Source organism: Triturus cristatus, chromosome 1_2 (assembly GCF_964204655.1).
Source record: "Triturus cristatus chromosome 1_2, aTriCri1.1, whole genome shotgun sequence".
In the NCBI taxonomy this organism is placed as follows: Eukaryota; Metazoa; Chordata; class Amphibia; order Caudata; family Salamandridae; genus Triturus; species Triturus cristatus.
In genome coordinates, this window is record NC_140580.1 from 1,067,528,897 (window position 1) to 1,067,541,142 (window position 12,246).

General features: G+C 43.2%; 1 protein-coding gene across 2 annotated transcripts in view; it reads left to right on the plus strand.

Annotated features, from left to right (window-relative positions):
* LOC146868666 (noelin) overlaps nt 1–12,246 on the plus strand; it is a 207,235-nt gene that overhangs the window by 87,504 nt on the left and 107,485 nt on the right. For both annotated transcript variants that reach the window (XM_085612813.1, XM_085612823.1), the window contains exon 3: nt 10,964–11,119. In XM_085612813.1, coding sequence (XP_085468939.1) covers nt 10,964–11,119 — 156 coding nt within the window. The remainder of the gene's footprint in view (nt 1–10,963; nt 11,120–12,246) is intronic.

Genomic DNA, 12,246 nt, shown 5'->3' on the forward strand with positions numbered 1-12,246 from the left:
ATGCTGGCTCCACCTCCTGTGGTGCGTCTGATGGCCCTGGCCCACACTCACAAAGAAAGATGATGTGTCCTGGTAGAGTGCACCCAGAACTGGTTGGACTAGGTCCAGGGCCCCTCACACAGGAAGAACAAAGACTTTTGGGGTATAAAGGTAGAGCTGAGACCCCTTTAAAATTAGATTAGGAAAGTTCATGATCAAGATGGAATCCCTGCCAAAGAAGAACAGCCAGGAAGACTGAGGAACAGTGCTGCCATTGCTGAGTGTCTGGGAGCTGACCTGTAGTTGCTGTGATTGCTGAGGAAGAGGACCAAGGGACTGTCTGCAGTGTGCTGTGTCCCCTTACCTGAAGGGGAGCTGTGCTGTGTGCCTTGCCTCCTCTAAAGTCCCCCTATCTCCAAGGGCCTGGGAAGAGCTGGCCTCATGTTGTAAACTCAGGGACACAGAAGTTTACAAGAAGAAACCATTTTTATCAACACTGAGTGCGTGTCTCTGCACCCTGACTGCGGCCTCCTGAGCCTGTGCCTTCGTGAAGCTGCCTGTGTGTCCTGGACTCGGTGTGCTCATCGGCACACAGCTGGGGCCTGTCGTGAGGTCTGCTTCGCCTCAAGCGTGATCTGCTCCAGGATCGCGCCCTAAGCGTTCTGTGCAGACTAGCATGCCGCTGAGGACCTGCAGGGCATCTGCTTTGCCTCAGATTGCTGTGTGTGTGTCGATTTCACTGCCACCGGCCCGGGGAGTGAGTGCGCTTCATGCGCTACCCGAAACCGTGAACAGAGGGGGGCCGAGATCACCGCCACCGGTCCGTTACAGAGCAGAAGCGAATAACTGTGCACAGAAAAATCACCGCCGCCGGCCCGGGAGCTTCATTGGCATTGATCCCCCTTCATCCGCCTACATCACGGCAAGCCGCACTGGGATTGGTCCCAGCATCGCGGGTTACCTAGCAGTGAGGGGCTAGTCCGTTACGAGCGCCGCGCTGTGCCGGGATCCAGGAAGCGGAGTGCCCTGGTGATCAGCTGTTGCAGGACGGAAGGAGACTGCGCACCCAGGCAACTGCTCCGATCAAGTGACGGAGCGGAGTAGTGTTACCATTGGGGACGGGGAGTGCGGGACTCTGGGAGAGCGCTCTCGGCCTCCCGCTTTCCAGGGAAAGAGAGGGGCAGTTTGGTGATTGAAGGCCATATTCAAAAACCGCGTCCTTTGTTATGACCAGCACGCGCCATACTTTTAAGGGAAAGCGAACAAAAGAGGGTAGCACATACCGTGCTACATCGGGGGCAATATTTAAGGACAGCGACCTCGTATTGATTGGAAAAGGCAATATTTAAGGACAACGACCTCTTATTGATTGGAAAGGCAGTGTTTAAGGACAGCGTCCTCTTGTTGATTGGAAGTACAGCGGGGGCATTGTTGAGGAGCACCCTAGTTGCATTATTTAAGTAACTTCCACACTCTAGAAAGAAAGGCTCACAACCATATTGAGCCCACAAAGTGTGTTTGTGCACACCAATACAGTTTAACAAAGAGAAAATTGCCAAAATGAACTTTACCCACAAGAGAACAGTTTTAAGAAGAAATTGATAGTGTATGTGATTTTAATGTCGTTTTGATCTGCCTAATCTACATAAAGTGATTTATATTTTTATAAATAACTTGTGTAGTGTCCTTTTGTTGTGTTTCATTATATTACTGTGAGTGTTGGTACAAATACTTTACACATTGCCTTGGGGATAAGCCTGTCTGCTAATGCCAAGCTACCAAGGGGGTGAGCAGGGGTTATCAACAGTGTGTATCCCCCTTACCCTGACTAGAAGCAAGGGTCCCTATTTGGACAACGGTACTTACCTCTGCCAACTAGAGACCCCCAGATCTAACAATAGCACAACCAAGAAAAACTGAGCAGTGGCATTGGGTACTTCTAACCTCAGTTTTTCTTCCATATGGTGTTACAAAAGGTGCATTAGGTCCTTCATGCAGGCTCCCTTTAAAAAAATTGATCAACATCTGTTAAACAAACAACCACTCTATTACACTACCTCTTCGTCTGCCAGTTTTCCCCAGGTGTTCACAATCTTTTGGAGAGATCCCACTGATATGCATTGTGCTTTGATCTGTTACACATTTTGGTGTCTTAGGAAGGATTGTAGGAAAGACAGACTACTAAGAGACTTTGCAATACTACAGTCTGTTCTGGGGCTCAATATCAAATCCTTTGCAATGTCATGGGGTCCACATCCTTGAAAAATAGAGTGCTGTCTGTGCAATTTAAAGGGGCCATCCAGCCAATGACATCACAAGAGGCCTCAAAACCCAAACTGATGTAATCAAACAAAGGAACATGCTGGAACGCTTATGGTTGATAATTGTTAGAGATGCTGGAGCATGTAAACAGAACGTTTTATTTTCAACTCACTGGAGGACCTTTAAATTTGAAAATTTCTGTCCAGGAAAGGTAGTCTGGGCACCAAGCTCTCCTCCATGTGCATTCTACATGGTGAGTGCTGACTTAAATTCCTTCGGAGCCTGGGTGAAAAAAATTGAATTCATTCAATAGGCAATAAAAGAACAAATTCACAACTCGGTCCTTGTCTGGCGACAAACCCCAATATTAGAGAGTGTTAATCAAATGGATAGACAGGGTGAAACCCAGGTGCGTATGATTGCATTCTAAATATAATATGTGTAATGTTCTGTTGCATGGCTGGAAAGAGTTCTGTGAGTGCTGGTTAATATGTGTCCACATCACTGGTCCTGACCATGAACAAAGAGGCCAAATGAGGACCAATGGAAATTGCCTAATATAATGTGTTAATTTGAAAGGGAATAATGCACGGCTGTGTGTTTGTGTTGTGTGGGCAGGAGAGCGAGGATGTGGAGCACGTTCATCACTAGGCTCACTACAACAATTGTACACATACCACATCAGGAAACATACATTTGATAGGCATTTCAAATAATCCAGGGGTGAATCATTACATGAAAAATATGTGTGTATTACATTGAGCCATAAACCAATCACCTAGATGTGCTCCCTGCTTGAGGAAGCTATATTAAAAGGTATAGCTGATGTTTATCGGGATCTTCCTGCTGGCCAGGTCATTTTCCCATTACGGCATCAGCAAAGAATTCATTCGATGGTTTGTGTCCATAAATTGAGAAGCAACTTCTGACTGTGACTGCAAAACCAGGCTGACTTTAATAGATGTCGGCAGAACACTTTGCATGGCAATAGCAACACGCCAACAATTGCTGCATGCGAAAATTGTGTGGTGTAAACCAACATGTTGCTTTACGCCATATGTGTGACTGCTTCTTCAGTGTCAATATGCAAGTGCCTCAGCAGGGCACCGCAGTTCTGAAAAGTGTGCACTGCCACCTCTGTGACGTCCCAAGGGACTCCTATTACTATAATTGTATGGCTGGTAAAGTCGTCTGTACCTTGCAGTCATGGATAGGCCTGCAATTACATTTGTTTTCAATTCTGAACAGCTCGGAGAACCTTCCAAATTGGGCTCTGAAAATGCTGCGGCATTCTGTTTTGACATTTTGAGATGTGCTTGTTGCAAGGCAAAATGCCCAAGTGAAATGATTTCTTGCACCTAGCCTCTTCTCCCTCTTAGATTTAATGATTGTCCTTTAAATCACCCCAATCATATTTTTGTTATTGTACACTATTCACAGCCAAGGCAGCTATCATTAGAACAATATACAGATAAAACATAGCATGTAATGCATCTGCTGTAACGCAAACAATGCACACTCCACCTATTAAAATCATGAAACTAGCTGAAATGGAAGGCTCTGCCATCTGATGATTAGCCGTGCATTCAGGGACAGACACCCACACCAAAATGAAACACAAACAAACCCCAAGGTCTTTTCCAGTCACTGGTATAAAGTAGCAGAGAAATAGTTTATTTGTAAAATAAACAGCCACAACCAACAATGCGTTACCATGCAAGTAGCCTATGACTGAAAATGTCAGTGTATTAACCTGCGAAGAGAATGAACTGTTTTATGGTATTCTAGAATCAATTTACTACATAATAGTGTTACCCTTTAGTTGCTTTAGTTACAGTTCTTCTATGTCGTTCTCTTTTAAAGAGTACAATTGATCTCCAATTTTATTATTTTTGAGGATAGCTGAGCTAGAAATTAAGAATTGAGGTATTACCTTTACCTGCTTCTTTTGATTTTTTTGTTGATCCATTATTGTTTTCTAATACATTTTGATATCATTTTTGAATATCACACTGTACATGCCATTTCACCTACATTCCATGCCTACGGCTCAGAAACTGTTCACTAATGGGTAAGTGTTTGAAGTCAGAAAATTAAGGGCAATATATGTGAACACCTCCTGCTTTATAAGCCAAGAGAGTTTAAGGTCTTTGTAGCTGGAGTAATTTTCCATGATTTAGAACAAACAGCATGTGAAGAGATGTGTTTTTTGTAGAGATTCCATTAGCCAGACCTTCTGAAAAACATATCGAAGTCACTTCGCAATGCATTCATGGATGCGCGGAGTAATACTCCATAACTACTACTTTATATAGTCTTAACTTCCTTTGTGAATTACCCACAAAACATCGAAAACGAGAATAAAATGAGAACAGTCAGGTAACATTCATCTACATGGAGTACAAAGAAAAAGGACTGTGCCCTCTTTGAACTTTTACTAATAGAGTCTGGACAGATTCACAAGTACTACTTGATATACTTATAAATGCCTTTGTGAATTGGCCCCAATTTATAAATAATTTTTCCCATTGAAGGATACATTTGATAAGATTTAGAGTAATCTTAAAGCTTCAAAACATTTGCAGAGAGATTTGTTGCAAAGTGGTTGAAGAGAGTGGTGCATTTTAAGTAGGATCGAAGAGTATTAAAAAAAGGGACCACAGGAACATGATTAGGAAGATTTCAGAAAATTTTCAATGCAACCTCAAGAGCTCTCTCAAGTAGGAAGATTGGCATTCTGAGCACAAGACAAGGGAAGTCAACAGCAGTGGGAAGACCATTAAATGATGTGAAAACACTCTGAAGGGCAGGGGGTGATTTTAAGTTTACAGAGAAGCATGGAATAGGGAACTCATGTATTTACTTATTAATGCAGTTTTCTATAGAACATGGCCCAAGTGTGTTAGAATGCTTTACAATAAAGCCAAAGGGCATAACTAATAACGTTGTAGAAAATCAATTCAACAAACAGGTCAGGTCCAGTGTAAGAGCAAACAGAACAAATGTAAGTTTGATGAGCAAAAGTGATAAAAGGAGACAATTGCAGGGGAAAAACAACAACCACAACCAATGCACAGAGGCCTAAAAGCGTGACAACAAGAAGCATAGTGTTTAGTCACATAGAACTCCCAGTCACAGTAGAAATGTCTATGAAACAGGGCATGTTTAGGCTCCTTTTTAAAAGTTGCAAGATGGTAAATACCAGAGATTTCCCTAATGAGGAAGAATATTTTCCAGGAGGTGAAATAGCAGTCTCAAGGGGTTGACAGGAAGGAATCAAATGGCAAATTGCACAGGTGTACAAGAGAACCTGAAACAAGTGGAGAGAATATTCCCTTGGGCTTGAAGAACATCCTCAGAGTTTAATGGAACTTTGTTGATGATCAAAGAGACATTTACACGCGAAATCTAACCCTCTTCCATTTAAGGAGCTCAATTTACAACCTTCAGATATATAACATGAGGTTTAGAGGTTTTGGGCAAGGGGGTAGTTTTATTGTTAGAGGTATTTAGGCTGTCCAGAAAGAGGAGGTATGTGCGTAGAATCCAGGAAGAAGAGCTTTAGATGTTTCAATTTATTGTGAAATACTGCAAGGTTGCATAAGATTCACTGATTTAATTTGATTTAGGAATTTGCAAGGTGTGCAAATTCAGAATAAAAGGGTGTCCTGCAGCTAAACTCAAGAGGCAATAGCAGACCAGAAATTTTCTAGTAAGGAGATGGGGTTTGAGAAGTTTATGAAAAGCTTACTGGCAGCTGATGATGCAGAGACAGTATGGAAGAACATTGCAAGCTAAAGCGGTGAGGACAAAATAGACCCAACAACCGATATAAGCTCTTAAAAATATGGTGACTGACAGAAGGTAGCCTGAACTTGATCATGGATTCCGAGGGTAGAGTGTCAATTGAAAAGTCAGATAACTGGAGGAAGAGATGAAAATGCCTTTTGACACAGACATAGAGCTTTGAAGATGCATCTCATATAAACTGCTAGCCAATGTAGGGATCTTCGGTGACTGGAAATCTAGAGTGCCTGTTTAGCTCAACAGGTAAATGTGGTGTAAGCAGGACATTAGACAGGAAGACTCCGATATAAGACATCATATTTAATATAGCCTTATAGCCCGCCGTAGCGGGCTATACCAGCTATTAAAGGCCCGCTCCAGCGTTAAAGGCCCGAGCCAAAGGCGAGGGACTTTAACAAGGGAGCGGGACTTTAATAGCCGGTATAGCCCAGCTACGAAGGGTTATAAGGCTATTAGAACATTCTGCCAGTAGAGAGCAGAATGTTCTAACAAATTAAACAAAGGTTTCAGGGAGCGCGAGGGGATTGAAATCCCCTCAGGCTCCCTGAAACCTTTGTTCACAGCCACAGCTGTGAACAAAGAAGCATTGGAATGTTGGAGCTCCGGGCTTATACCAGCCATTATAAGCCTGGAGCTACTCCATTGTTTTCAATGGAGCTTCCAACATTCCAATGTTCTATTTTGAGATAGAATAAGTGTCTAAACAATAGACTTATGGAATGTATGGGTGAAATGGCCAAGAATTTGAGAATGGTCCCTATAAAAGAGAAGCAAGTGAAGGTTAAGTTGGCCATTTGAGCAACGAAGGAAGCTGGGTATCGAAATTGACCCCAAGACTACAGGTAGAGTTAAAGAGGACAGGTGACATGTAAATAATCATCTGGCTAGAAGAGACAACATTTATTACCATTATAGCATATACCATCCAGCAATTAAATGTAATTATGTAGCCACAGCAAATACGTGATATTGTCACAGCAATTTAATACACTGCGCCAATTACATCCAACAAGACATGTTTTACCGCCTGCTAAATTTCTTTACCTGCCGGCATGTAACTGCAGTTTCAAATTTCAAATGGTATTAGGTATGGAAATATACAGCTTAAACTGACCTGCCCATCATGAAAGAATTGCGATTTAGAATACCCATCAAGTTCTACTGACTTAATGACAGCGTCTCGTTGGCTGCTTCTACTAGAATGGATTGCATTTAAAAATAGTAATAAAATAACATGAAGTATCTTTTAAATGCAGAGTAAAATGTCAACAATGTAAGAACAGCATCTATTTCAGTGTTTCTGATGTCCTAATTAGCAACGCAACATTGCAATGAGTGAGTAAGAGAGAGGGCGCTTCCTTGCTGCAGTATTAGAATGAGTGAGGACGGGAGCGGACACTTTGTTGCTTAAGCACTGCAATGAGTTACAAAGAGAGAGGGCAGTTTGTTGCTGCAACATTGCAATGAGTGATGAAGAGAGAAGGCACTTTGTTGCTACAGCATTGCAATGAGTGACAGAGAGCTACACACAGAGAGGGCACTTTTTTGCCGCTGGATTGTTATGAGTGACAGAGAGAGAGAGGGCACTTAGTTGCTGCCAGATTCTTATGAGTGACAGAGAGAGAGAGGGCACTTTGTTGCTGCAGCATTGCAATGGGAGAACAGGGACACTTTGTTGCTGCAGCATTGCAATGAGTGAGGGAGAAAGAGGGCACTTTGTTGCGGCAGCATTGCAATTAGTGACAGAGAGAGAGGGCACTTTGTTGCGGCAGCATTGCAATTAGTGACAGAGAGAGAGGGCACTTTGTTGCGGCAGCATTGCAATTTGTGAGGGAGAAAGAGGGCACTTTGTTGCAGCAGCATTGCAATTAGTGACAGATAGAGAGGGCACCTTGTTGGGGCAGCATTTCAATTAGTGACAGAGAGAGAGGGCACTGTTGCGGCAGCATTGCAATGAGTGAGGGAGAAAGAGGGCACTTTGTTGCGGCAGCATTGCAATTAGTGAAAGAGAGAGAGGGCACTTTGTTGTGGCAGCATTGCAACTAGTGACAGAGAGAGAGGGCACTTTGTTGCGGCAGCATTGCAATGAGTGTGGGAGAAAGAGGGCACTTTGTTGCTGCAGCATTGCAATGGGAGAACGAGGACACTTTGTTGTTGCAGCATTGCAATGAGTGCGGGAGAAAGAGGGCACTTTGTTGCAGCAGCATTTCAATTAGTGACAGAGAGGGCACTTTGTTGTGGCAGCATTGCAATTAGTGACAGAGAGAGAGGGCACTTTGTTGCAGCAGCATTGCAAGGAGCGGGGGAGAAAGAGGGCACTTTGTTGCTATAATGCAGTCACGCAAGAAAGGAAATTAGATTTTATTATTCTGTTTAAAAAAAAACAATGCTTGTTTCTGAAGACTAGCAGTTCCATGCTACTGAGACCTGGTTGGCAAGCACAAATGCAATACATCTCATAAGTCGTTTCACAATGAAATAAAAGAAGCTTGGGTGGCTAGTAAGAGAGGGGGAAATGATGAAGCTTTTTTATAAAATAATGTAACATTCTCAGATTTTATCAGATGATTCTGGTGGTTAATCTCTTTGAAAAATATTCCAATTTTTGCAGCGACACAAGTGAGGCACATCTCTGCAAAAACACATTACAGAAAATAAAATAACATAACATAACAGCATGGGCCTTCTGAGTCCTGTGACCTTCGTGGGACGGATAAATCACATGCTGATTGAGGTACAGCCCTCTTGATTATTAGGGGACTTGTGGACTGCCTTGTCCCATTATAGAGCCCTTACAAAACAAAATGGGCAAAATTGTTTTCTGTTGTAGAGACATCACATCAATGGAAACTCACCATGGGGCCAGATCTAGGGTTTGGCTGAATGTACTTCATCCAAGAGGGTGGCAGAGAACATTACGTCTGTCAGTATAAAGGAGTACAATTTTGCAAATTTAGAGTTCACCACTGGCCCAGTTCTGATTTCTGTGCCATCATGGCAATTCTTGTCAAGGTACAAAATGTTTAGTGTACAGCTGTCATCAGCTTGACTGCGGTCCTACAAATATGAAGACACTTTTAGATTTTCCCAATGTGAAGTTTGTTACTGAAAAACAAAACACTAATGACCCCCGTACTTAGGTAGTTTGTTGTCTTGATATAGTGGTCATGATTAAATTTTTCTCTCCCTCACTGCCAGGTTCTACCTGGTGGTGACAGGCAGTAAAAAGATCACACCATTCACCCTAAATAGGGGGTGGTGCACATATTTCCCTTCCTCTGACAGTCCATACTCTAGTGTGCTGTTGAAGGGAGCTTTCCATCGACAGAGCCAATGGTGGCTGTAGACAGAAGTCTGGTGGTCTTGCCAACCCTAAATAGGACGGACCATCAGTTTAGATGAAAGGATGCTCTGTTGCATGTGCGACGGAGTACCCTCTCCAACAAACTCTAAATCAGCCCCAAAGTGTGCTACTGGCATAACAGTAAATACCAATATGTAGAAGCTAGTACTTCACAGTGTGCAAGACTGCTTGTGGCAACTGAAAATATTCTCATACTTGCCATTGTTTCCCAGAAAAGATGTCTGTAACTGGGAGGCCAAGGATGAGAGAGAGAGTGAGAGAGAGAGAGAGAGAGAGAGAGAGAGTGAGAGAGAGAGAGAGAGAGAGAGAGAGAGAGAGAGAGAGAGAGAGAGAGAGAGAATATATACATATTCTCATTTACAGGCAGGTGTTACCTGGTGATTTTTTGTTTCACCTCAATACATGTAGAACTCACCAGCTCCTGACTTTCAGAACTTTTTGAAGACACCACTATCCTTTTGTTGAGATCCTACATATAAGTTTTGAATTTGCATATTTCTGTAATACAGCGCTGTCACAACTAGCCACTATAGTAACAATACACAGGACTGTGATAGATTGTAGATCTTGTCAAACATGAAAGAAGGAATCGTGTTCTGTTCCTAGCCGCTGTAAGTCTACACTTTACGTGATCCTGCTTAAATCACTTTATCTCTCTGTGCCTCACTTTCCGTTGTGCTCTGAAACTGAGAATTTAAGAATCAGTATTCCGGTCAACATAGAAAATAAATATTCTATTGCACACATTGCAACTCTTTATCCCTTTTTGTACCTACAGAGGACAGGGGGGTGGTGTATAGGATCAGTTTTTTTTCTGAATGATCAAAGTAGTTCATCGATGATGCTTATATAATAAAGTTCAGGTAGGCAAAGTCTCATTGTATAAAAGTTGGCCTGGGCGGAGTTCGGAGAGTTCTGCTATGTGGAACTCCATGATCTGAACCAAAAACACTGCTGATGGAGTTCCACAAGTGGTGGAGTGTGTTAGGATGCGCCACTCACGCTGATTTTGATTTTTAGTGCCACGGGCAGCGGAAGTGGGCGCAGCTTATCTCTGCCGCTTGAGTAGATTTTCTAACCAAACAACAGCTTCCTCAACGTGAATGGATGGTTTCTCGGTGTGAGCGGTCGCAACCATCTGCAACTGCCCGCGTTGAGAAATCTCGCTGGTAGGTGGTCTAGAATAAGATTTTCCTTGCTCCTCCTTGCCAACTTAACATTGGTGAGTGCGAGCGAGGAAAAAGCGGAGAGAAGTTTTTTGGAACTCTGCTGCTATGCGGAGGGCGGAGGGCGGAAAACCTTGCAAAGTCCATGAATAGAGCGGAGTTCACCGCCCAGGCCTACATAAAAGATTGCAGTGATGATGAGGAACTGGGCAAGCTAATTGTCTGGAAGGAAAGCAAGAATCCATATAGGGTTTAATAATGCAAACAATGATTGGCCCTTCTCCTCGCTGGCTGAATGCAGAAGGTAGATAGTCTCATTATTATGCAGCAATAATGATCTGATGTGCAGAGTCATGGTGAACTCATATCTTTTTGTCTTGAAAAGGTGCAGAATATGTCTCAGTCAATAGAAGTATTGGACAGGCGGACACAGAGAGACCTGCAGTACGTAGAGAAGATGGAAAACCAAATGAAAGGGCTGGAGACCAAGTTTAAGCAGGTGGAAGAGAACCACAGACAACACCAGGCAAGACAATTCAAGGTATGTCTACATTTTCAGCTTGTTCCTCCAAATCTGTTCCAAAGCACTGTAGCCATGTTATTGCGTATGACAGCGGCATAAGCAAGATGCAGGAAATGACAGGGTGGGCCATTAGACTACAAGAGGTCTTTAGTTATGCAAGTGGCATGGTGAGATGCAGGAACGTCCAAATGACAGGGTGGGTCACTAGAATACAATAGCTCTTCACTTATGCAAGCAGCATAGGCGCGATGCAGGAATGTCCAAATGACAGGGTAGGCGACTAGACTACAATAGATATTTACATATGCAAGTGGCATAGGCGAGATGCAGGAACATCCAAATGACAGGGTGGGCCCAATAGACCACTATAGCTCTTCACTTATGTAAGCAGCATAGACGTGATGCAGGAACATGCAAGTGACAGGTGGGCCAATAGACTGCAATAGCTCTTTACTTATGCAAGCGGCATAGGAGAGATGCAGGAACGTCCAACTGGCAGGGTGGGCCACTAAACTACAATAGCCCTTCACTTACACAATACAAACTAAAAAACCCACTCCAGTCTCCAAGTTGAATGTTTTGCTGGTGCAGCATTCAATTTGCTGAGAAATGTTGTTCCCATGTATAAAACTGTCAATCCATGTCGCAAGCGACAATCAATTAAAAATAAATGACGATACTTGGGATCAATCGATCAGTGTCAAGCACGGGTGGCTGCACACTATGGTCAATGGTCATACAGTTAGCCCTTCCTGATTAAAATAAAAATAAAAAAAATTACAGGATGCTTAGAGAAATGCTTAAACCCATCTTAATTATAAAAATATGCCGCAGCCCTGCACTAATGAGCAACATGACTTGAAACTCAAACTTTCCTGCCCCCAGGGTCCAGGATTACAGTCCTGCTTCCTTCAGATACACTCTAATTACCTGCCTTGGCTCATTAGTGGCGGATGCTGCACCAGGAGCTTAGCATAGGTCCGCGCCGCCCCACCTGTGGCAGCAGGTCTCTGCGGTGCACCTGATCCACAGACCTCGATTGCATCTATGGTTTCTGACAACCTCTTTGCAAAGTTGGCTTTTCAGATTCTCCTTCTGGCAAAATTGCTCACAAACACATTTGTCTGAAATTTTACTTGCAGGTG